Source organism: Phaseolus vulgaris, chromosome 3 (genome assembly GCF_051622355.1).
Source record: "Phaseolus vulgaris cultivar YP4 chromosome 3, ASM5162235v1, whole genome shotgun sequence".
Lineage (NCBI taxonomy): Eukaryota > Viridiplantae > Streptophyta > Magnoliopsida > Fabales > Fabaceae > Phaseolus > Phaseolus vulgaris.
Window position 1 is genome coordinate 54063315 of NC_143500.1, and position 22947 is coordinate 54086261.

General features: G+C 30.9%; 4 protein-coding genes across 4 annotated transcripts; all 4 read left to right on the forward strand.

The window, feature by feature from the left end:
- Positions 1 to 2806: 2806 nt before the first annotated feature.
- LOC137808704 (1-deoxy-D-xylulose-5-phosphate synthase 2, chloroplastic) lies at positions 2807 to 6352 on the forward strand. Its single transcript, XM_068609962.1, has 10 exons — positions 2807 to 3086; positions 3217 to 3378; positions 3485 to 3649; positions 3814 to 3964; positions 4063 to 4334; positions 4443 to 4716; positions 4828 to 5135; positions 5252 to 5533; positions 5627 to 5914; positions 6005 to 6352. The coding sequence occupies exons 1-10, from the start codon at positions 3000 to 3002 to the stop codon at positions 6149 to 6151; spliced, it is 2136 nt and encodes a 711-aa protein (XP_068466063.1). The 5' UTR covers positions 2807 to 2999; the 3' UTR covers positions 6152 to 6352.
- Positions 6353 to 8943: 2591 nt separating this feature from the next.
- LOC137808706 (protein ANTHESIS PROMOTING FACTOR 1) lies at positions 8944 to 12696 on the forward strand. The gene is made up of 11 exons (XM_068609965.2): positions 8944 to 9223; positions 9302 to 9393; positions 9531 to 9631; positions 10011 to 10111; positions 10197 to 10263; positions 10373 to 10472; positions 10578 to 10691; positions 10801 to 10938; positions 11053 to 11137; positions 11409 to 11458; positions 12296 to 12696. The coding sequence occupies exons 1-11, from the start codon at positions 9217 to 9219 to the stop codon at positions 12443 to 12445; spliced, it is 1005 nt and encodes a 334-aa protein (XP_068466066.2). The 5' UTR covers positions 8944 to 9216; the 3' UTR covers positions 12446 to 12696.
- Positions 12697 to 15865: 3169 nt separating this feature from the next.
- On the forward strand, positions 15866 to 17697 carry LOC137808705 (UDP-glycosyltransferase 91A1). Its single transcript, XM_068609963.2, has one exon. It carries the CDS (start codon positions 16006 to 16008, stop codon positions 17413 to 17415), a length of 1410 nt encoding a protein of 469 aa, XP_068466064.1. The 5' UTR covers positions 15866 to 16005; the 3' UTR covers positions 17416 to 17697.
- Positions 17698 to 20428: 2731 nt separating this feature from the next.
- Positions 20429 to 21238, forward strand: LOC137805998 (DNA sliding clamp PCNA-like). Its single transcript, XM_068605872.2, has 3 exons — positions 20429 to 20561; positions 20669 to 20766; positions 20888 to 21238. The coding sequence occupies exons 1-3, from the start codon at positions 20429 to 20431 to the stop codon at positions 21236 to 21238; spliced, it is 582 nt and encodes a 193-aa protein (XP_068461973.1).
- Positions 21239 to 22947: the final 1709 nt, after the last annotated feature.

A 22947-nucleotide genomic window follows, 5' to 3' on the forward strand; every position in this document is an offset into this window, starting at 1 on the left:
GCTCGTTTACAATATCATGTCATGTCTTAATCTTATTCCGTATTTTTTGGAAGGAAATGCGTGTAATGATAAGTTGGTTAATTTAAAATTTTTTTTATAAAGAACCTTTTATTTGGTATAATAGACTTCCACCTTGTCTGTTATTAGAATTCTTTATGAATAGGTATAGTCTATCTATGTATCGTTTTTGTTAACATATGAGTTTTGGTCTTATCCCGTATTTTTTGTATTTTCTTTCTTTTTTCTTTTGTTTAATAATACTTTTTTCATGTGATGGTAAATGATTGTTGTTACTTGAGGTGTCAGCTTAACTGATATCTTAAGTTGTATAGTCCTAACATGAAAGCTTTTATTTAAAAAGTTAATTTTATTTCTGATTAAAAAAAAAGTTAATTTTATTCCTGATTAAAAAAAAAAAGTTAATCTGAATGTTAACTAACATAAATATTAAGACATGAGTCGTTTTTTTTGCATTGGTGACTAGAGATGAGATTTTAGACGAAAGGTAACATTGTATGAGATTCAATTTCTTTTTGTTAATTTTAAATTTTAAATTATTAATTGGAAATGTTTCTAATAAAAAATATCATCAATTTGTTGAAAAAATTACACAACACTTATCCCTTAATTAACCCATTAACCCATTGGGTATATTTTTATATCAACTATATGACATGCAAATACAACACATGAATTTAGATATAAAGTATAGTAATTTCTAGCTATTTTTTGTTGTGGGAAATTGCTTTAATTTTAATAAGAACTTTACTAAATATTTAAAAAAAAAACATAAATATTGTAAAAATAATTAATTATAATACAATAAAAATATTGTTAACTTTAATATCACTCCATTATTTAATGATGATAATTGAAACAATTAATGTATTATGTAGCACCCTGATTACTTTCTTACACAACATCGTTTTCCATATTCACACACACATATATATATATATATATATATATATCAATATAATAATCCAATGAAAGGTTTATAAAATTATTGTATGTAAAATAAATACTATAAAATAAGATATACATATATAAAATCACCAAAGTACACTGTTTAGGTTTAGGGAGCCATCTTTCTAAATCCTAAACCTAAAACATATTTCTCCAAAAATTCATTTGTTTATATCCTAGGTGAGAGTATACAAGAAACAAAATATTTATTGGTAAGAGTTATACTAGAAACAAAACATTTATTGGTGAGAGTTATACAAAAAAACAAAATGGGTAAGCTAATAAGAATAAAATTTATATGCATATCCATTTTATTACAAATGCATTAAATGAATTCATTAATTTATTTAATTCATTTCAAATCACTCATTTTCACCTACAGTGTCACTTGTTATATACTAAATAGAATTAGAGTCATACATCAAACAAATAGGTAAACTAAACAGAATAACATTTATATACATATTTATTTTAGCACTAATTAATATACTACCGAACCTATTCACTTATTTAATCCATTTCAAAACACTAAATCAATATACGAATTTGTTCTTAAATGTATACAAATTAACACATGATGAAAGATTTAAATATTTAAAAGATAAATTAAATATTTTCAATGTTTAAAAACTAAATTAAAAGGAAATGTAAAGATGTATTTCGGTTTCAGTTTTTTTTGGCAATTGCTTCCTGCACCCAATCAATTTTGACTCGGAAAATTTTAAAACTTCATTCTGCCCTTTTCACACTTTTGCTTACGGATTTTAATATCCAGAACTCATTTATGTTTGCTTACGAATCTTGACATTCGGAAGGTTATTTATATTGTCCAAATAAACTTCTGGATGATAAAATGACTCTAATAAACCTAACAAACACTCGTTAGGAAATGCTCGAGATGACTCTAATACCATATTAAGAAGTGGTCTTTAAGTCTAACTCAATCCCATAAACCAGCTCATAGGGTTGAGGTTTGCACTCACTTAAATACAATAAAATGTGAGATCTCCAACATTGTTAATTTTTTTATTGGATGCTGATATATTAATACCTTCAACACTAAAGCCGTATACTTCACACTTTAATAAATTAATATTTTTTTAATTTAAAAATATTATTATAAATAATATCAAATGTATGCTATTTTATGTTCACAGTATCAACAAAATATTTTTTTTTTATTTCACTGTTTTACTTTGTCCCTCTTCTTCTTTCTTTATGTCCCAAACATAAATTTTTTTAGCAACACTCTCATATCTATCTTTATCTTAATAAAATATAATATTTTATGTAATACGATAGTAACAACATTCAATGTTTACAAAATATTCAACATTTTCAGCACAAGACGTACATGATTATATTTTTAAAATAAAACTTTTGCTACTGGATCCGATCATTTCAGCATACCTTATGTTTGGATTGACTTTTTTTATGAATAATTTTAAAGCTTCCAATTTCATTTTCTTATTAACTTTTCCTTTATTTTAAGGCAAGTATTGTAATATGCTATATATTTCAAAGACACTAAGTATATTTATTTATTTTATTTAATATTTCATGAAATATATTCTAATGTCTTCTACCTATCTACTGTGTCTTTTTTATTTCTTAAATGGTGAAGAACTGTCACTAAATCTAAGAAAAAGAAAGACAGCATATTGGTTAAAATATCTTCTACAGTTAATAGTGATTATTAATTTTCCAAAGAGGTTTTGTTAAATTATTTCAGCCAATCAATTAATGTTTTAAAGAAAACTGATATTGAAAGTTGAATGTGTATGTTGAAAAACATTTCCCTTGTTTTATTTATGCTGAAAACAAGAAAGTTGTATTAGACAAATGTGGAAAAGAAGAATTTGTAGACCAAATTAACAAGGAAATGAAATTAATTATTCAGACTTGGTTTTATTTGTTTATGCATTGTTCTCCCTATAAAAGGTAGTTCAGAATTGAGTTTAAATGCAATACCACCGCGAAAGAAGCTTTGGTTCATAATCTGTGTTTCACAGTTCCTATCTCTTTCAATAGCCATGGCCTTCTCTGCTGCTGCTACCTTTCTTAAGCCAAACTATTCTTTCTCCCCATCCCACAAAGCCAACTATCACTGCAGAAACAAGGTTGGTGAATCAATCATACTGTCTTTTTATTCCTTAAGGGATCACTCATCTTCCTTTTCTTAACAACAACTTCACAATTCTTTTTTCACTTATGCTGCAAACATGGCTCATGTATTATTGTGCTTCTCAGTTCTGCGTCAGAGTTTCAGCAAGTGACTCGGGTGACGTGGAGAAGACTATCATCAGGAAAGACAAAGACGGATGGAAGATCAATTACTCAGGAGAGAAACCACAGACACCATTGTTGGACACAGTCAACCACCCAATTCACATGAAGAATCTTTCCACACAGGTTTCAAACTAGGAATCTTTTGTTCTTCTCTGTGGCTGACACGGCAGTTTTGTTTTCTTTGAGTTTTGTTGGCTTGTTTGTGAAAAGCATCGCATGTATTTGTCAGGATCTTGAGCAACTTGCAGCAGAGCTGAGGGCAGATATTGTACACAGTGTTTCAAACACTGGTGGGCATCTTAGCTCAAGCTTGGGAGTGGTGGAGTTATCAGTGGCTTTGCACCATGTTTTCAACACCCCTGAAGACAAAATTATATGGGATGTTGGTCATCAGGTAATCTTTCGTCTTGTTTGTTTGTTCTTGCTTTCTAATTGAAATTAAAAAGCAAAAAAAAAAATATTCTTCATTTAGAGAAATTTGCTACAAATTTCCATCATTATATCATGTTTGGTGTGTTTGCTATGTGTAAGGGAGTCTAAAAAGTAAGCAAATTGCAGGCATACCCACACAAGATTCTCACAGGTAGAAGATCCAGAATGCACACCATTAGGAAGACTTCGGGGCTAGCAGGTTTTCCTAAAAGGGATGAGAGTGTTCATGATGCTTTTGGGGTTGGACACAGTTCTACAAGCATATCTGCTGGTCTTGGTGAGATTCTTATATTTTAAGATCAATACATGTTCATCAAATATATGTGCAGAAGCACTTATCTCAGTGATTGAGCAACAATTCTCAATATTTAATAGGCATGGCCGTTGCACGTGATCTACTGGGGAAGAAGAACAGCATCATATCAGTGATAGGAGATGGGGCATTGACAGCAGGCCAAGCTTATGAGGCCATGAACAATGCAGGGTTCCTTGATTCTAACATGATAGTAATACTGAATGACAACAAGCAAGTCTCTTTACCAACTGCCACACTTGATGGCCCTGCAACTCCTGTTGGAGCCCTCAGCAGTACTTTGAGCAAAATTCAAGCGAGTACAGAATTCCGCCAACTTAGAGAAGCTGCAAAAGTAAGCCTCTTAAATTTATCATATTCTTAGCCAACGCCATGATTTCAGTGATCATGTCAAATTTTCAATAAGATGTGGCATTTATTTCATCCAATTTTATTTCTGAAGAGCATCACGAAACAAATAGGAGGACAAACACACCAGGTTGCAGCCAAAGTGGATGAGTATGCAAGAGGCATGATCAGCGGTTCTGGATCTACATTATTTGAAGAACTTGGCTTGTACTACATAGGTCCTGTGGATGGTCATAACATTGAAGATCTAGTCACCATCTTTCAAAAAGTCAAAGCAATTCCTGCTCCAGGTCCGGTTTTGATTCATATTGTGACAGAAAAAGGAAAGGGATACCCCCCTGCAGAAAAAGCAGCTGATAGAATGCACGGTGAGAAAGGGATATTTCTTAATAAATCACTATGAGAATTTGGAAATTGTAAAATCAATTCTTAAATCAATTCTTAGATCTAATACAAAAGTTACCCTGTCATACTTTCAGGAGTTGTTAAGTTTGATCCAAAAACAGGCCAGCAATTCAAGACAAAATCCCCAACACTTTCATACACACAGTACTTTGCTGAGTCTCTGATAAAGGAAGCTGAAATAGACAACAAGATAGTGGGCATTCACGCAGCAATGGGTGGTGGTACCGGCTTAAATTATTTCCAGAAAAGGTTTCCCGATCGCTGTTTCGATGTGGGCATAGCCGAACAACATGCTGTTACATTTGCTGCTGGTTTAGCTGCTGAAGGCCTCAAGCCCTTTTGTGCCATTTATTCATCATTCCTCCAACGTGGATATGATCAGGTGAGCCAATATGGTTCAATGAAAAATAGTCCAAAATAGTTCAAATTTAAGTTTATTTTTAAGTTATTAACTGTGATAAGAAAATCTGATGACTGTGATTTAATTTGTGCATGTAGGTAGTCCATGATGTTGATCTTCAAAAGCTACCTGTCCGCTTTGCTCTGGATAGAGCTGGTTTGGTTGGAGCAGATGGACCAACCCACTGTGGAGCATTTGACATCACTTACATGGCTTGCCTCCCCAACATGGTGGTCATGGCTCCTTCTGATGAAGCTGAACTGATGCACATGGTTGCAACAGCAGCAACTATAGATGACAGACCAAGCTGCTTCAGATTTCCAAGGGGAAATGGAATTGGAGCCACTTTGCCACTGAATAACAAAGGAACCCCACTTGAGGTGAGAATCAGTGACTAACATGTATATCCTAAACTGAATCTTATGGTGGTGTAGAAATTGTTTAAATGCTGAGAAATTGTTTTGGTGGTGTAGATAGGAAAAGGCAGAATTCTGATGGAAGGCAGCAGAGTTGCTATTTTGGGATATGGTTCTGTAGTCCAACAATGCATGCATGCTTCAGAATTGCTTAAAGAAGAAGTAGGAGTTAATGTGACAGTTGCTGATGCCAGGTTTTGCAAACCATTGGATACTGATCTCATCAGGCTACTCGCTAAAGAGCATGAAATACTAATCACAGTGGAAGAGGGGTCTATTGGTGGTTTTGGATCACATGTTTCTCAATTCTTGAGCTTATCTGGTATCCTAGATGGACCTCTAAAGGTAAGTGGCTCTCTATAAGATGTCATTTTCATATTATTATTCTTTCATGTGCAGTTCTGACTATTATCACCCCTTTTGGTTTGGCTGCAGTGGAGAGCAATGATGCTTCCTGATAGGTACATTGATCATGGATCACCTCAGGATCAGGTTGAAGAAGCAGGACTTTCATCAAAACACATTGCAGCCACAGTTCTGTCTCTTCTTAAAAGGCCAAAAGAAGCTCTTCTGTTCAAATAGAAGCAGGAAATGGAACGAGGACATGAAAGATGAATGCAGTTCTGATTGCATTGCGGTTTATAGGAAGCTGTAAATAAGTGTACACTAGAATCGTGAGTGAATAACGAGATTAATTTATTCTTGCAACTGGAGGAAACAATCAAGGCACTGTAATCTATCTATATTAATGTTATATGTAAATAATGAAGTCAATTCCCGTTAGATATTTACTAAATAATGTTACCTTCAACAACATCACACAAAGTAGAATTTGTCAAAACCATAAAGTTAAAATATTGTTTGAGCTATGACTTACACCTTGTAAGACTTTAGGAATCTCTTCAATTAATAATTATGGATTGAAAAATATCCAATGGTTTTCAATTAATAATTAGGACTAAAATGATATAAGACAAATCTATTCACAATTTTATAATAGAGATTAAAACTAATGCTAAAATTTTAGTATTTTAAAGAAAATGAAGACAAGAATTTCATCATAAAATTGGTGTAAACTTTTTATTAAATATAATATTATTATAAATTCTTGAAATGATTAATATTTATTATATTTATATTTATATTATATATAAAACAAAGAGACTATCTTGTTCTTATATTTTATAATCTAAAGTGAATGGACTTTGACATTATATTTTAAAATTAACTTTAAATTTAACTTCACTTTACAAAGTAATATAAGATGGTTTTTAGTAGTTTTTACCCTAATGATCTTAAAAGTGATATATGAATGATAATTTGTTATTCATTAACAGTGTACAATCATTTTTTTTACCAATTAGAACTTTTATAGTATTCATACAACAACTTATATGACAGTTTATCCAATAATATTTTGTGTTTATCACTCTTTAATATTACATCATTATTTAATTATATATTTTTTTAAAAATTGTAAAATTTACTAGACAGATAGTATCTCTCAGAGTAATTATATTGTTAATGCTTCAATAACATCAAATAAAATATTATTATAAAACCATTAAAATATAAATAGAATAAAAATTTAAATATATTTTTAATCCATAAATAATTGTCATATTTCATTGTGATCTTTAAAAATAGTTTACTTATTTTATTTTGTTTTACTCTTTAAAATATATTTTATAATCGTTATTCTGTAGATAATTTGCTTTTAGTTTCTTTAAATATTTTTAAAGAAACTACTCTAAAATAAAATTAAAAATATTATAGAATTTAAAACACAATCATTATATTAAAAAATATCACACTAAATAAAATAACCAAAACTAAAAATATATATAAACTAAAAGTCAAATATTATTTTTAAATCATCTATATATATACATAATATATATATATATATATATATATATATTGTTTTAATGAATCTATTCCATGAGAAAAACATAATTGACTGAGTCCAAATCCTTCTAAAACAAAACTTCGAAGGCTACAAAACACGCAGAAATATGATATAGTATTCACATATATGCCTCACATTTTTTGAGATTGACCAATCTAGCAATAATAAGATTGACCAGATGAGTTTTTTGAGACTTAACAAATTCTTTGAATAGGACTTTTATAGAAGTAGGTTTACAATATTCAATTGAAATTAAAATACATTGAAGAAATCAACTCTTGGACTAAATTCAATGAACGATTGGAATGAAATAAATAAGAAAGTGACCCATAAAATCTAAAGGATGGAAAGACAACGAATTGAAATTTGTATTAAATTAACAGTAAGCTACATAGTATATTACAACATTACCCAAAAAAACTATTAGGATATTACATCACTTGTTGCAATGATAATAGAAGACACTTTATTTATTCTAAAAAAATAGTTAATGAAATTTATGAATCTATAGTATGTAGATTGGTTTAATTAGTAAAATCTTTTTAAGGTTACTAGATGTTATATATGTTGTTGGATGTTTCAAAATCATCTATCTTTACCAGTTGAAGCTTTAGAAGGAGAATTTAATTAAGTTTGATGCAACCACGACAAAAACAAAAACTTTGTTGGAGAAGGTTTAAGACATGATTTTTTTAGCCTTAGTGACAAGGTTTTGAGGTAAGCATTGAAGAAGAAGATTGCAACGAGACTATAGACAAAGCTTAAGAGCTTGTAATAGTGAATTGTATGTATCTGAAACAAACATTGTATTCATATAATCATATAAGATGAGAAGTGAAAAAACAATTAATGAACATTTAAATGAATTTAAGTAATTAATTCTTGATTTAAAGAATATTGGTGTTCAAATTTATTATGAGGATCAAACATTGTTGTTGATGTGTTCTTAAGAGACTCTCTCTTAAAGAGGTTCAGGCTGCTTTAAGCTCAAAAAAGTTAAATGAAAAGTTTGACATGAAGCTTGTAATGTTGGTGTTCTGATTCAAAGTTAAAGTGACTTCAAGTAAAAAAATTCAAGTTTCATTTCTAATCCCCACATGAGATATAAAGAATCGGAAAAACTATTAACTATACTTATCCATAACAAGATGGAACAATTTATTTCAAACTAAACAAAAAAATTCTCTTATTGTTAGAATGAATGTCATAACAAGAACAATTACACATATGAACAATAAAATATCCTCATTTCTAACATTTTTATATTCGTTTTAATTCAATATCACTACTTAACCTAACATTCTTATTTCTTTTACTTATACTTTTTTTCAACATGTTTCTTACATGTAATTTAGGTACATTGAAATATCTATTCTTTATATGATTAGTGAAAAAAAAAACTAGTTTATAGCATTTTTTTGGGTGATATGTTAATAATAAAAGTAATGTAATAAATCGTGGCCCTAGAAGCGTTTTTTTTTTTTTTCCTAGTGTCCAACCGAGCCCGCTGTGTGGTTTCTGAACTCGCGATTTTACACAAGGTTGAGCGAGTTTCGGCGAGTTGACCCGAACCTACTAAAGAACAACTCCACTACGAGTTCACTAGGTTCGAGGGTGTGGGAACGCTTCTTTCCATTTTCTGTTCTCCCTGTTACTTCACACGCAATTCAAAAACTGTGTAAGGTTTCTTCCAATTTTTGAACGGCCACAGTCACAAAATTCAAAAGTTAGCGAAAAGATGGGAGGTATTTCAAAATTCTTATTGATTTTCTATGTTATGTTTTCCTTTCCCCTTGATTTTCTTACGCTTTGAGTGTTCTTAGGGACACAAACGGAGAGAGAAGAGAAGGTCTCTTTGGAACTCAGTGAAGAAATTCTTCAGAGTATGGAAGTAGGAATGGCCTTCAAAGACTATGTCAGCAATTCTGCCATTACATTTTCTGTTCTTATTTTAGATTAGGGCAGTGTTTCTAATGTTTTGGGATTCGGCAACCTCAAATTTCTTTTTCATTGTATTCTTTTCTTTAATTTTTGTGCTCATGTGTTTTTCAGAATGGTAGAATTAGTTCCTTGGACTTTCACAGGGCATCCAGTTATCTAGTGACTGCTAGTGATGATGAATCCATTCGACTGTATGAGGTTACCAGTGGGACGTAAGCCCCATTTTATCTATTGCTCTAATTATATACACAATTTAATGAATGGTTAGATACATTCTTTTTATCCTCAAGTTTACTGAAATTGTTGCATCGTCTTATCGATTTACATCTCTAGTATGATTTAAGAAGATTGCATCATTATTTGATTTGATGTGACAAATACTTTTAACTGATTGGGTTTATTAGCATTTTTAAATGACATATGTAATTTGACAGCTACAAATTGTTCCATCATTTACAGCTAAATGGTTAACATGGATTATGGAGTAAATAGAGAGCTTAATAGTAATGTTATTTGATTCTTTGAAATTTCTTGCCATTCTTCCGATTTTGTAACTGATCTCCATGTATGCATCAACATATTTGTTGTCAGATGTTTGAAGACAATTAATAGCAAGAAGTATGGGGTTGACCTGGTTTGCTTCACATCTCATCCTACAACTGTCATATACTCTTCAAAAAATGGTTGGGATGGTACGTTTCTTGCTTTCATCTTCAATGATCTTGGTATGGTCAGTAAATTTTGTATACCCATTATAAAAAATTTCAATTAATCCAGAATCTTTGCGGCTTCTATCATTACATGATAACAAGTATTTGAGATATTTCAAAGGTCACCATGACAGGTTTGGTATCTGTCATTTTGTAATTCATACATTTAAATCTCATATCATAATATACATTACTCAAGTTCATTCCATTTTATAATTATAAAAGAATATAATTTTTTCCCAGGGTTGTGTCGCTAAGCTTGTGCTCTCGGAAAGACTGCTTTATATCTGGTTCTCTAGATCGAACTGTTTTACTATGGGATCAAAGGGCTGAAAAGTGTCAGGTAGTGTCATGTGCATACTGGTACTTGTTTATTCTATATCCTTTTGTTTATTATACAATACATCATATAAATTTTATAGGGGATTCTTACTTTAAAAATAAATAGGGACTGTTACGTGTACAAGGAAGGCCTGCTATATCATATGACGATCAAGGGCTTGTCTTTGCAGTTGCCTTTGGAGGATTCATAAGAATGTTTGATGCTCGCAAGTATGAAAAGGTTTGCAGATTCAAAATGAGAATATGAATATGTATAAAGCTTGGCTTTTGTTGTATGTTAATTGTGACATACACTAATAATCTAATGTCGTGAATTTCACTTGCTACAGGGTCCCTTTGAGATATTTTCTGTTGGGGGAGATACTTCTGATGCAAATGTTGTGAAATTTAGTAATGATGGGAGTCTCATCCTTTTAACAACGGCAGATGGGCATATTCATGTACTTGATTCATTTCGTGGCACACTTGTTAGTGTCTCTCCTTGCTAACCCAATCCACTTTTTACCTTGTAGTTCTTTCACTTAATTTATTGTGCTTTTAAAGGTTTTATGCTTGATTTTTCTCTCGTTATATTTTCGTAGTTATCCACATATAATGTCACACCTGTCTCATGCAACTCCACATTAGAAGCTTCTTTCAGCCCAGAGGGAATGTTTGTAATATCTGGTAAGCATTTTCAGATCATTCCAAGAATTTATGATCATTATTCATTTGGTATACACATTTTTTGCACATTTAACTTTTTATTACGCTGTTATTTCTTGCCTGAAATAGTGTTTTGGAAGAAAGAGTTGTATTGGATTATTTTAAAAGGCATGCATCATGGTGTGGTTTTTCTGTCTCACATTTTCAATATTTTTTCCTACTTATGGGATCCTGTTGGTTGCTGCTTACCGCCTGTGCTGGTTTGTTATGCTTAACTTGAATTCTTTGACAGGTTCTGGGGATGGAAGCATCTATGCATGGAGTGTTCGAAGTGGCAAAGAAGTATGATAAGCTATATCCTTTCTTTTTTCATAGATATTTTCTTCGCACATTTTTGTTTGGATTGCAATTTAATAACTGTTAATATATTTTTTCTCCAATCAGGATGATATGCTTTCAACTTTATATTTCTGTTTCATTTTTCAGAATGTCCTACTCTTTCATTGTGAATTCAGTCATTTATTTCCTAATTGCAAACTGTTAATAATGGACTGAAAGTAGTTTTGACATAAAATTACTTATTACCTCTAAATGGCTATGCTTGAATATTTGATTAAGTGAATTGAGTGAGTATTTGATATACACAGTAGTATATCTATAGATTGCAGAAAAGTGTAAAAGAGAAAATTGAAATATAGTTTTAGACTAGGAGAATCTATTCCTACATAGGCTTTTCAGAATACATAAAAAAAGAGTTTTTGCAGGACTTCTTCTTTCTTTTTATTTGACATTAGATATCACCAGACAACTAATCTCTTTTCAACAACTGACTCCTTTTTCCTTAACGTGTGCTACAGTATACACCCAGTCATCACTTTTGATGGGATAAGAGCCAGTTATAATTGTTAATAATTCTTTAGTATTTTTCTATTTTCCTCTCCTGAGTCTGTTTTATTAAGTAGATAGAAATAACAAAATATACTATTTTGAAGCCTGTCAAATTGTGTGTGAAATTTGAACTTTTTAATTATACTTAAAGCGGTTATGCCTGAAAAAAAAAATTTAGCATGTGTTGTTTAGCTTCAAAATCTACTTCGGTTAACATAGTATTTTCCGTTCGTGAATATAAGTACGAATAGCACTTACCACTGCGATGTTAATTCTTTTTGCCTTGTCTAGGTTGCAAGTTGGAGGAGTGCAACTTCTGATACTGGACCTCCTGTAATAAAATGGGCTCCTGGAAGTCTTATGTTTGCTACTGGATCATCTGAGTTGTCATTCTGGATTCCAGATTTGTCTAAGTTGGGATCTTATGTCGGAAGAAAGTAGAAACAATGCATGAAAAATTATTGTTTTGCCCACTAACCCACTTCAAGGTAATATTTTTACTACCACACAAAGTGAAAAGTTGTCATGGTTTGTAAATATTCTTCTGAGTATTTCAATGATCCTCCTAATAATCTGTACAAGTTGAAATATTTAGATGTGTATATCTTTCTCTCAGCATGCTTTCTGTAGATGTTCATCAGTGATCGATGTCTATATATTTCTAAAGATCAGCAGGTGTTCAAATCTAGCAACATGTATCATGTCTTTTACACTTGAATGGACGAATTCCACGTGGCTCATTACCATATCGCATGTGGCCGTGGATGGAATAATCTTTCATTCTCTTCCCAAACAACCTTCATAACTTGTTTGTTTTGGAGTAAGAGATATATGTCTTAAGAGGACTCTTTCTTCCTATACCTCCATACCTTCTTGTGCCACCCCCTTATTAAATATGAAAATACCATTTTATCCTTTTTTTGTTCACCTCCTTGGATTTGAAATAATAAGCCTATGGATTATGTAATCCGGAATTTATCTGGATTACATAATTCGGAAGTCAATTTCATATTTAGAAAAGACTTCCGGATTATGTAATCTGGAAGCTAATAACACATCTGAAAAAAAGACTTTCGGATTACATAATCTGGAAGCTAATTTTGAATCTAAAAAAAGATTTTTTAGATTATGTAATCCAGAATATTGAAAAGGGTAATTTTGGAATAAGAAAAATTTATGGGGGTGGCACAAGAAGGTATGGAGGTGCAGGAAGAAGCAGCCCTTAAGAGTCTCTGTTAAGTAGGCCTTTGAAATTCGTAACCTACAAATGACACAATCAGTCATCCAAGTCATACACATAATAACATATTAATAAATTACTTTAAATTAGTACAAAATGAATTAGTAAATTATAAATATATAATTACATATTAATAAAGTTATTCAAAGTTGTAGAACAAAAATTATTAAATTATACGAAATTACAAATATATAATAAATTACACACACATATATATATATATAATAAAATATGAGAAAAATACTTTAACTCAGTACAAAATAAATAACTAAATTCAGACAGGATCATAACGCAGGTGGCCAGCTCCAGAGAAAGACGAAGGGGACATTGATGAGAAAGCATGACTATTCACACCTCCTTTCAAATTCCAGTCATCAACTTATTTGTTTTTTTCAAAAGTTAAGCATGTAAATAGTAACAGTGAAGAGAAGAACAAAAAATTGTAAGAAATGAGTGAAAATTAAAAAATTAAAAAGATAATTGTAAAATCATTTTGAACATAAATTATTTTAAAGAAATATAACATATAACTTTCCCTGTTCAAAATTCAATTTGTCTGACTACAAACAAAGATTGAGTCACGGGTGTAAATTTATATGATTGTTGTTCTTGCAATGAGAAGTGTCAGGAAAAGGATATATGTATAAAAAATGGAAAATGATACTTTTTGATAATTTTTGAAGTTATATATAATATTTTTATTATGTGATGAATTTAGAAATAAATATATAATAAAATATCAGTTTAAAATTAAATAATAATATTAAAAATTATAATATAATTATATAAAAATTGTGGGTTGTAAATAGATTATTATCCCTACAAAATTTCATTCATCCACTATTAACTTGAAAAAATATTAACTTATTAAGAGTGAAAGAAGAAAAATAAATAAATTAATAAATAATACGCCAAAAATAAATATTGATTACATCTCTTTTCCCACGATATTTAGAAAAACATGTTTCTCGTGTTCCTTGGACAGAATCATGTTACATTATTTTCATTATCATCCATCCATATTGACCCCACCATGAATGACTTTATTTGTGCTTACTGCTACATCCATGTCCTTATAAAATAATATGGACCCATTGTAATATCAGTAATAATAGTTATGTATAACAGTGTATTGTAAAAAAATTAATATACTGTTTGAGATCCATCCATTAAAATTAAAATATTTTACAATATTTAAAAGAATATAAATTTTATTTTATAAATCGATTTTATAAAATTTATATAAATTGAAAGTTAATTTTCTAATATATATCATCTTTTAAATTGTAAACCAGCGTTTTCTAATATATATATGATCATATAAAACAAAGACAAAATAGGGAAACACAATTGTCTCCTCTCATAAAGTAAAAGCCCATGATTCTTTTCAGCTAAAAATTATTATTATTATTAATGGTTGGTTTCCATTTTTGAATTTCACCTTGTATTTCTCTTCAAGAAAATTATTATTATTTAGATTATTATATTATGAAAATTATTGAAATGACTCTCGTAATTAAATTAAGTTAATATACTTTGGTCACGTTTTAACATGTCCAAGTATGAGTCATTCGTCACGTTAGAGTCTGATGCTGAATAACAAAAAGGTTCCAATGTTGGTCTAGAATGTTACAAAAGAAGACCAATGATGCAAATAGCATTTATAAAAAAATTACCCAAATAAAAATAAAAATAAAATAAAATATGATTTCATTTAGTTTAGTTTAGTTTTAAGTTAATATAACATCTAAAGCAAACAAAATCAATATTTTGTGATTTATTTCGAATCCAATTTTATTACTGTGAAATTGCTAAAAATCTTTTTAAAAAATTGTTAAACATTTATTATGAAAATTTATGCAACATGATGTGGCTTTTTTTTATACTTACTACTATGAAAATATGCTAACATAAATCAAATCATGTTTACATTATTCATATTTTCATTCGCAATCAATCATATAAACCTAAAATATATACACCACTGCCTAATGTATTGTAATTGTAAAATATTATTTTAAATATTCAAGAAACACAAATAAAGAACATAAACGACCGATTATTCACTTGTTAAATGATTTCTTTTATTAATCACGATATTGGTGACTAGTTACTAATTTATGACTACATCGACGACTTAAATATTAATATTTTATTAATTAATTTGATCAGCAGAAATAGAATTTAATCCGTTATTGTTTTAGGATTTGATAAACATAAAAATATTATAAATATAATACCAATTTAAATCCTAATGTATAAATCTATTCATAGTGTGAGAAGTGTCTATTTTTTTAATTTTATTTGTCTTGTCGGATTCTTCAATCATTACTGTCCAATCATCACTAGCTACTGCCACTGAAATGTCATGTGAGAATGCATTATTTGAAACCCTAAACCCTATCTTGTAAATTATTATTTTTATGCTAAGGTTTTAATTATTATTACTATATTATTATAATTGTTTGTTAAAGAGTATTATCATTCGAAAAGAAAATAATTCCAATTTTTTATACATTATATTACAATTTCTAATACTATTATTTTAATACTTTTTCATATTATTTAATTATAAATTTAACTTTTACTATATATTTCTAAATCTATCACAAGAGATTTATACAATTATAAGAGTTGATAACTTATCATTATCATTTTCTATTTGAAAATAAAGTTTTCCTTGCAGAAATGCTATAAATGATCCTCTTAGTTTCTGGTTAAAATGTAACTCCCAGTGAAAAAGGAAGAAGTAGCTGAAAAAATGTTCCAAGAGAAGGAAAGTGTTCTTCACATAGTGATGTTTCCATGGCTAGCCTTTGGACACATGATCCCAAACCTTGAGCTAGCCAAGCTCATCGCTGAGAAGGGCCACCGTGTGAGCTTCGTATCCACCCCACGAAACATAGACCGTCTCCCCAAACTTTCACCCACACTCATCAACTTCGTCAAGCTTCCACTGCCCAAACTCCAGAACCTTCCAGAAAACGCAGAGGCCACCACCGACGTCCCCTACGACGCCGTTCAATACCTGAAGAAAGCCTACGATGCTTTGGAACAACCCTTCACCCGTTTTCTCGAATCTTCCAAAGCCGATTGGCTTTTCTACGACTTCGTTCCCTTTTGGGCAGCTTCTGTGGCTTCCAAACTTGGCATCAAAACCGCCTTTTACAGCATTTTCACTGCATCCGTACTGGGTTTCATAGGACCCCCTTCCTATCTCACAGCCAACGATTCACCCCGTCAAAAACCTGAAGAGTACATCGTTGTTCCTCCCTGGGTCACTTTTCCCACCACCGTCGCCTACCGTTACTACGAGATCATGCGAATCGTCGACAGTCTCTCCGCCCAAAACAACACCGGCGTTTCCGACACGTACCGCTTCGGTGCCAGTATTCAGAACTGCGATATCGCTGTCGTTCGAGGCTGCACCGAGTTCGAGCCGGAGTGGTTTCATCTGCTGGAGAACATTTACGGGAAGCCAGTTCTCCCGGCAGGGCAGCTCCCCAGCACGGCGCCTGTCGGCAGCGAGGACAACGAGACGTGGCGGTGGATGAAGGAGTGGTTGGACAAGCAGGCGCGTGGGAGAGTCGTGTACGTGGCGTTCGGGAGCGAAGCGAAACCGACGCAAGAAGAAGTGACGGAGATAGCTTTGGGTTTGGAGAAATCGGAGCTTCCTTTTTTGTGGGTGTTGAGGGTTCAGCGCGGGCCGTCTGACCCAGATGTGCTGCGGTTGCCGGAAGGGTTCGAGGAGCGAACGAAGGCGCGTGGGGTTGTGTGCAGGAGTTGGGCGCCGCAGTTGAAGATATTGGAACACGTGGCGGTTGGTGGGTTCTTGACTCACTCCGGTTGGACCTCTGTGGTGGAGGGTATTCAGAACGAGAAAGCGTTGGTTCTGTTAACGTTCTTGTCAGATCAAGGGATAAATGCTCGAGTGTTGGAGGAGAAGAAGATGGGGTATTCTGTGCCCAGAGATGAAGAAGATGGATCGTTCTCGAGTGACTCGGTGGCTGAGTCGTTGAAACTGGTTGTGGTTGAAGAAGAGGGAAAGATCTACAGAGAAAGAATTAAAGAGATGAAGGATTTGTTTGTGAATGAAGACCGACAGAATAGGTATATCGATAATCTCATTCACAACCTTAAAACCTTTTCTAAGTGTGTGTATGTGGATTGAAGAGATTATGTGGGAGCATTTCAGAGAGTGAATCTGTGAGGAATCTGTGAGGAGGGGAAAAGAAAGTTCGAAAAAAATGAGATCGTGTGGATTAAGATATAAGAGGATGGAAATAGGAAGAAAATTTATAGTTTGTGAGTGATGAAAAAATTTATAGTTTGTGAGTGATGAAATAATTATGAGATTTTTTTATTTTTGTTTAAAAATGTAAAATGTAATTTTATAAATTTATTTTTGTATTTAAAAATATTTAATTAATAAAATATAATGTATTTTTACGTAGATTTGAATTAATTGAAACATGTTAAATTATTTTTCGCACAATTAAATAAGTTATTTTGATACTGATAAACAATTATTTTTAGAAAAATACGTGTTATTTAATATTATCGAAATATAAAATAATATTATTTTAATATATATAAATTTATTATTATATTTATTTATATATTTTGAAACTTTTTATATTGATTGATTAAAATGTAGATTTTTTATAAAGAAAAAAATATGAAGAAAAAGCACATAGAATAAAATATGAATATCATAATATAATAATTATGATAAAAAATAATAAAAATAAAAGATGTTATTATATATATATTATTATATATATTATTACATAAATAAATAAAAATGACAAAAAATAAAAACACCACCATCAAGTAACTTTCCCTTTAAATCTTTACCTATGAAATGAAGAGGATTAGAGAAATACATATTTTTACCAACAAAAATACAAAAATATTTAATTGAGGGTTTGAGTCACCCGAACCAGCTTTATTCTCTGCTGCTTCTCAACAGGAAAAACTTTTATCAATTTTTGAGAAAAACAATTTTATTATTTTAAAATGATTTTTGGATTATATTTTCTGGAACACCTTTTACCAAATTCATGAAGTGTACTCCAGAAAACATTTTCTAAAATAAAAACAAATTAGGTAGCCCACAACCAACCGGTCCAACTTTCCCTACAAATGAATGAATCATAGCACACCATCAATCCAAAGATAGCTATAAACCAAAATAAATAACTATGATATCAACTGATTGACATTAAATGCAATCAATCAACTAAATAGAATTGGAATAGAAAAAAAATAAAATATATATATATAACCTGGTTACACTCTACAACTTTTTTTTTTTTCTAAAATTTCAATTTTTTTATGAAATGATAAAAATATAATTTTTTTATATCATCAATTAGAGGTTATATAGTGAAGTATGTTGTCAATATATCATCCTCAATTGAATACAAGAGAGTGAAAAAAAAAAGTTTTTTTTTGTTTTGTATACTCTTTACTGAATCTTGTTATGCTTAGTGTAATAGAAGGAGAGAGTTATATAAAATTCATAAAAGATTGGATAGGGCTTTATGTAATTGAGTGTGTATGGATGAATGAGATTCTTGTACTTATCAGGTTCTTGTTAAAAACTATTTGGATCATTCCTCTATTTTTGTTAGTCTTGCTAGTAATTCTTTGAGTAAGGTTAACAAATTTTCGTTTCTTTTCTCTGTGGCTTTAGGACACTTTATGTCTGAAGTTTATTCATGATTTTTGGGCTAATAAGGTTGTCGGTTGTCCTATGTTTATTTTGCAACATAAGTTAAAAAGGTTGAAAATTAAACTCCGAAACTGGAATAAAATTTCTTTTAATAATGTTTACTGTGCACTTCTTCTTCAACAGAATTTACTCATTAGTATTCAACAAAACTTAGAGATTGCTAATTTGTCGGACTTCTATGTAAAAAAAATATTGCTAAAGAAGAGTTTGATCATGTTTTCCAATATTAATATTTGTTTTGAAATTAAATGATATAAAAATATATTAAAATAATAAGATTGAAAGTTATAACGTTGTTATATAAAAAATATGAATTATCGTTATATATAAATTTTTTGTTTTACATATTCTTTTGCTATTAATAAAACTAAATATAAATTACATTTGTAGACCAACTATATTTGTACCTACCAACTATACTGTCGAGTTGATTAGGTGTTGAAAGTGTTGGTGAAAGTTAGGTGAATTTATACAATTTAGGCTTAAATTACAGCAAATTCTGATTCTAACCCAAACTATTTTCTTAAAAAAATTGTCTTTTTTATATTGTAAAAAACTTGAATTACAAACTATAACTATTTTAAGCAAGCATAATTAAAATTCCAAGAAAACGAAGAATTAGGTTGTGTAATGTTGCAACGAATTTAAGAATTAGTACTTGAATTCATCAATTGTAATCTTTATAAAAAATATAGTTTAACAATTCTTAGAGTTCTATAAATTTTGTGATGAGTTTAAAAATAAATATATAATAAAAAATAAATTTAAAATTAAATATAATATGAAAAAATATTAAAATAATAGTATTGGGAAATTATTTTCAATATTAAAATATTGAAAAATCATAAAATAAAAATGTTTTAATTATTTTATTACTATCAAGAAAAATTATTTTATATACTTTTAAAAAATTACACAAGTAAAATTAGAAATAAGTTTATGTTACTACCTACTTAAAACAAAATCAATAGAAAAGTTATAAAAATAAATATTTTGATAAATGGTATTATCAGCATATAATCATCAAAACAAAACCACACCCCTTATCATGCTTCTAGATGACCTTTGTGTCATTTCATGGTCTTAATTATAGTGTAAGGATTGCTGGAATAACACTACATATCACACTTCTATATGATGTTCACATTTTTCATGGTATGATATATAGTGTGAGACTCATAAGAATAACACCTCATAACATATTTTTACATAATTTTCCTATAATTTCACGGTTTCTTTATGTCTTCTTATTGTTTGATAGTGTAAGGATCGTCGAAATGATATCTCACTATCACGTTTTTATTTGATTTTCAAGTCATTCTTACAACATTTGATAATGTGAGACAAGTCAAAATAACACCCTTTTATTCTTACAACATTTGATACTGACGAATGAATTATGAATTGACGTCTTTGTTACAGGGGAAATACAATTTTTAGATTTAAGATGAGCGAGGAGGATCTCAGCCCGCGACGTTATAAAGATGAGACTAAGGATGTGGAATACCTAGCCACTATTAAGATGCCATCCTCTGAATTTTATAGGATCATCTATCATATTAATGACTTTGGCAAAATTGGTAATTAATGTGTTTTTTTTTCTGTTATTTGTTTTCTTTTTCTGTTATCTGTTATTTTTTTTTTCTGTTATCTGTTATTTGATGCCTATAAAATCTGCTATTTGTAGTTGTGATTTCCCTCATTGAGGAGGGAATAAAATTTTTCAGCAATGGAAGTCTTGGATCTGTAGATATATTCCGCAGGCAAAATACTGACGTGCCCAATGTGAGATGGTTTTATTCTTTGTTCCTGCAATTAGTTTTTAGCAATCTTTCTTGTTTGTGCTATTTGTTAATGGTGGGCAATGTCCAATTCTTACAATGCAATGTTATGTTTTTGGTTGCAGCCTGAAGAAGCCACTTTTTGGTTCCAGCCTGAAGAAGTCACTGTCATAAATATGAATGATACGAATGAAACTGTTTCAATGTCAATGAAAATTAACTCGGAATACCTTGACTCTTTTATGAAGGCAACAACCTTGTCTAAAACAGTTTCTATCATTCTGTTAAATGAGATGTCGGTTCTCGTTGAATATAAGATCACCGAGGCTGAGGCTGCTAAGGAGGCTGCTAAGATGCGATATGTAAGGTTTTATTTCCCACCTGCCTCAGGGGACTACAAGTGTGCCCGAGGTCCTTTATCTTATCAGTACTATTTGTATTATCCTATAATGATGGTTTTGCCGGAGAACTGTTAAGCATAAGATTGAAAGGCTTCAATGTATTTTGTTGAAATGTTGGAGTATGGAATGAACCTCTATGGTTTATTGGTTTTATTTGAACTGTTATGTATGGCTATTATTGTTTCTGTGGTATTTTGTGCTCCCATTCTGTTTGATGAATCCAAAGGGGGAGAAGAATAGCCTAGAGAACAACCTAAGAATAGCCTGGTACAGGTTCTGCAGATGATATTCACAGTGGCTGCTGATATAATTCAGATGTTAAATCTGCAGGTATATCATTTCTAAATCTGTTGTTCTGCTTTAACACCTGTTTTCTTTGTATATAGTTCTGTACAGATTTGGTCATGATCTTTCTTCAAAGCTGTGCAAAGCAAGGGAATTTGTCTCCATCAAACAGGGGGAGATTGTTGAAGTTGGAGGAAGCTTCTTCCCTACCAAGGCTTGATGTGTGTTTGATGAAGAAAATGGCTTGAGTGCTTTGAAGATTGTAATAGGTTTTTAGATTCTTTTGTAATTAGGCTTGTAAGTGTGTATGATTGCCTTTTGCTGTGTAACCTATCCTAGATGCCTAACCAAGTCTAGATCAAGCACATGATGTGGTTAAATCGTTTTTGAAAAGCCTTTTGAAATGTTTTTAACAGTTTTAAAACAGTACACAAATAAATCTGTTTTATGGAGAAAGAATCTGTTTATTTCTTCTCTGTTAAAAAGGCTTTTGTTAAATAGTTTTGAAAAGCTTTTTAAAATGTTTTTAACAGTTTTAAAACAGTACACAAATAAATCTGTTTTATGGAGAAAGAATCTGTTTATTTCTTCTCTGTTAAAAGGCTTTTCTAAATTTCTGTTAAGACACCAAGGGAAAGCTCAGTTCGTTATTTCAGTTAAGCTGAGCTGGCCTGTTTGTTATACTTTAATCTGTTTTACTGTGAAAGAACAGGTTTATTCTTTGGTCTGCTGAAAGGTTTTTCACAAGTTAGTTAGGGCACCAAAGGTACCACTCAGACAGTTATTTCTGTTAAGCTGAGTTGGCAGTTTTCACAAAATAAATCTGTTAAGTTCAAAACTGAATCTGTTGTTTTCATAACTGCTTTTCAACTGTTTTTTGAAAAGAAGTTAGAAACTGTTTTCTATATAAAGAAAAGTCTCTCTCACATGAAGAAGTGCTGAGGAATTACGCTTTTGACAGAGATCAAACAATTTCCATGTGAGAAGAAGGACTGAAAGAGTTTTTGAAAGGTTTTCCAAAGAGATTTTCAAGTGTGCTTGTTCTAGGAAACCTTTGATCTTGGTGAAGGTGTTGGTGCAGTTCTGCAGCAAATTGAACTACTGGTTTTGAGTTCTTGCATCTTCTTTTCAGGTGTAATCTTTCCTTTATTCTGTTTTGTAAAGGTATAAGTGTTAGTCACTCCTTGATAGGGTTTCTTGGAGTGCAAGGTGTGCTGAAATAGGGTTTTTCAGCATTGTGTGTGTTGTTCTTGTAGTGTTCAAGAACTGCTGTGTTTGTAAGTGATTGGCACTGTTTTTAGTGAATTCCACCTTGGGGTAAGGTGAGACTGGATGTAGCTCTGTATGAGTGAACCAGTATAAAAACGTGTGTATCTTGCATTCTCATCCCTGCACTCTTTTCTGGTTTTTGCTTAATTCTGTCAAGAACTAAATCTGTTCTTTTGAAATTGAATCTGTTAATTCTGGGTTAAGCGAAAACTGTTCTTCCTAATTTGTTA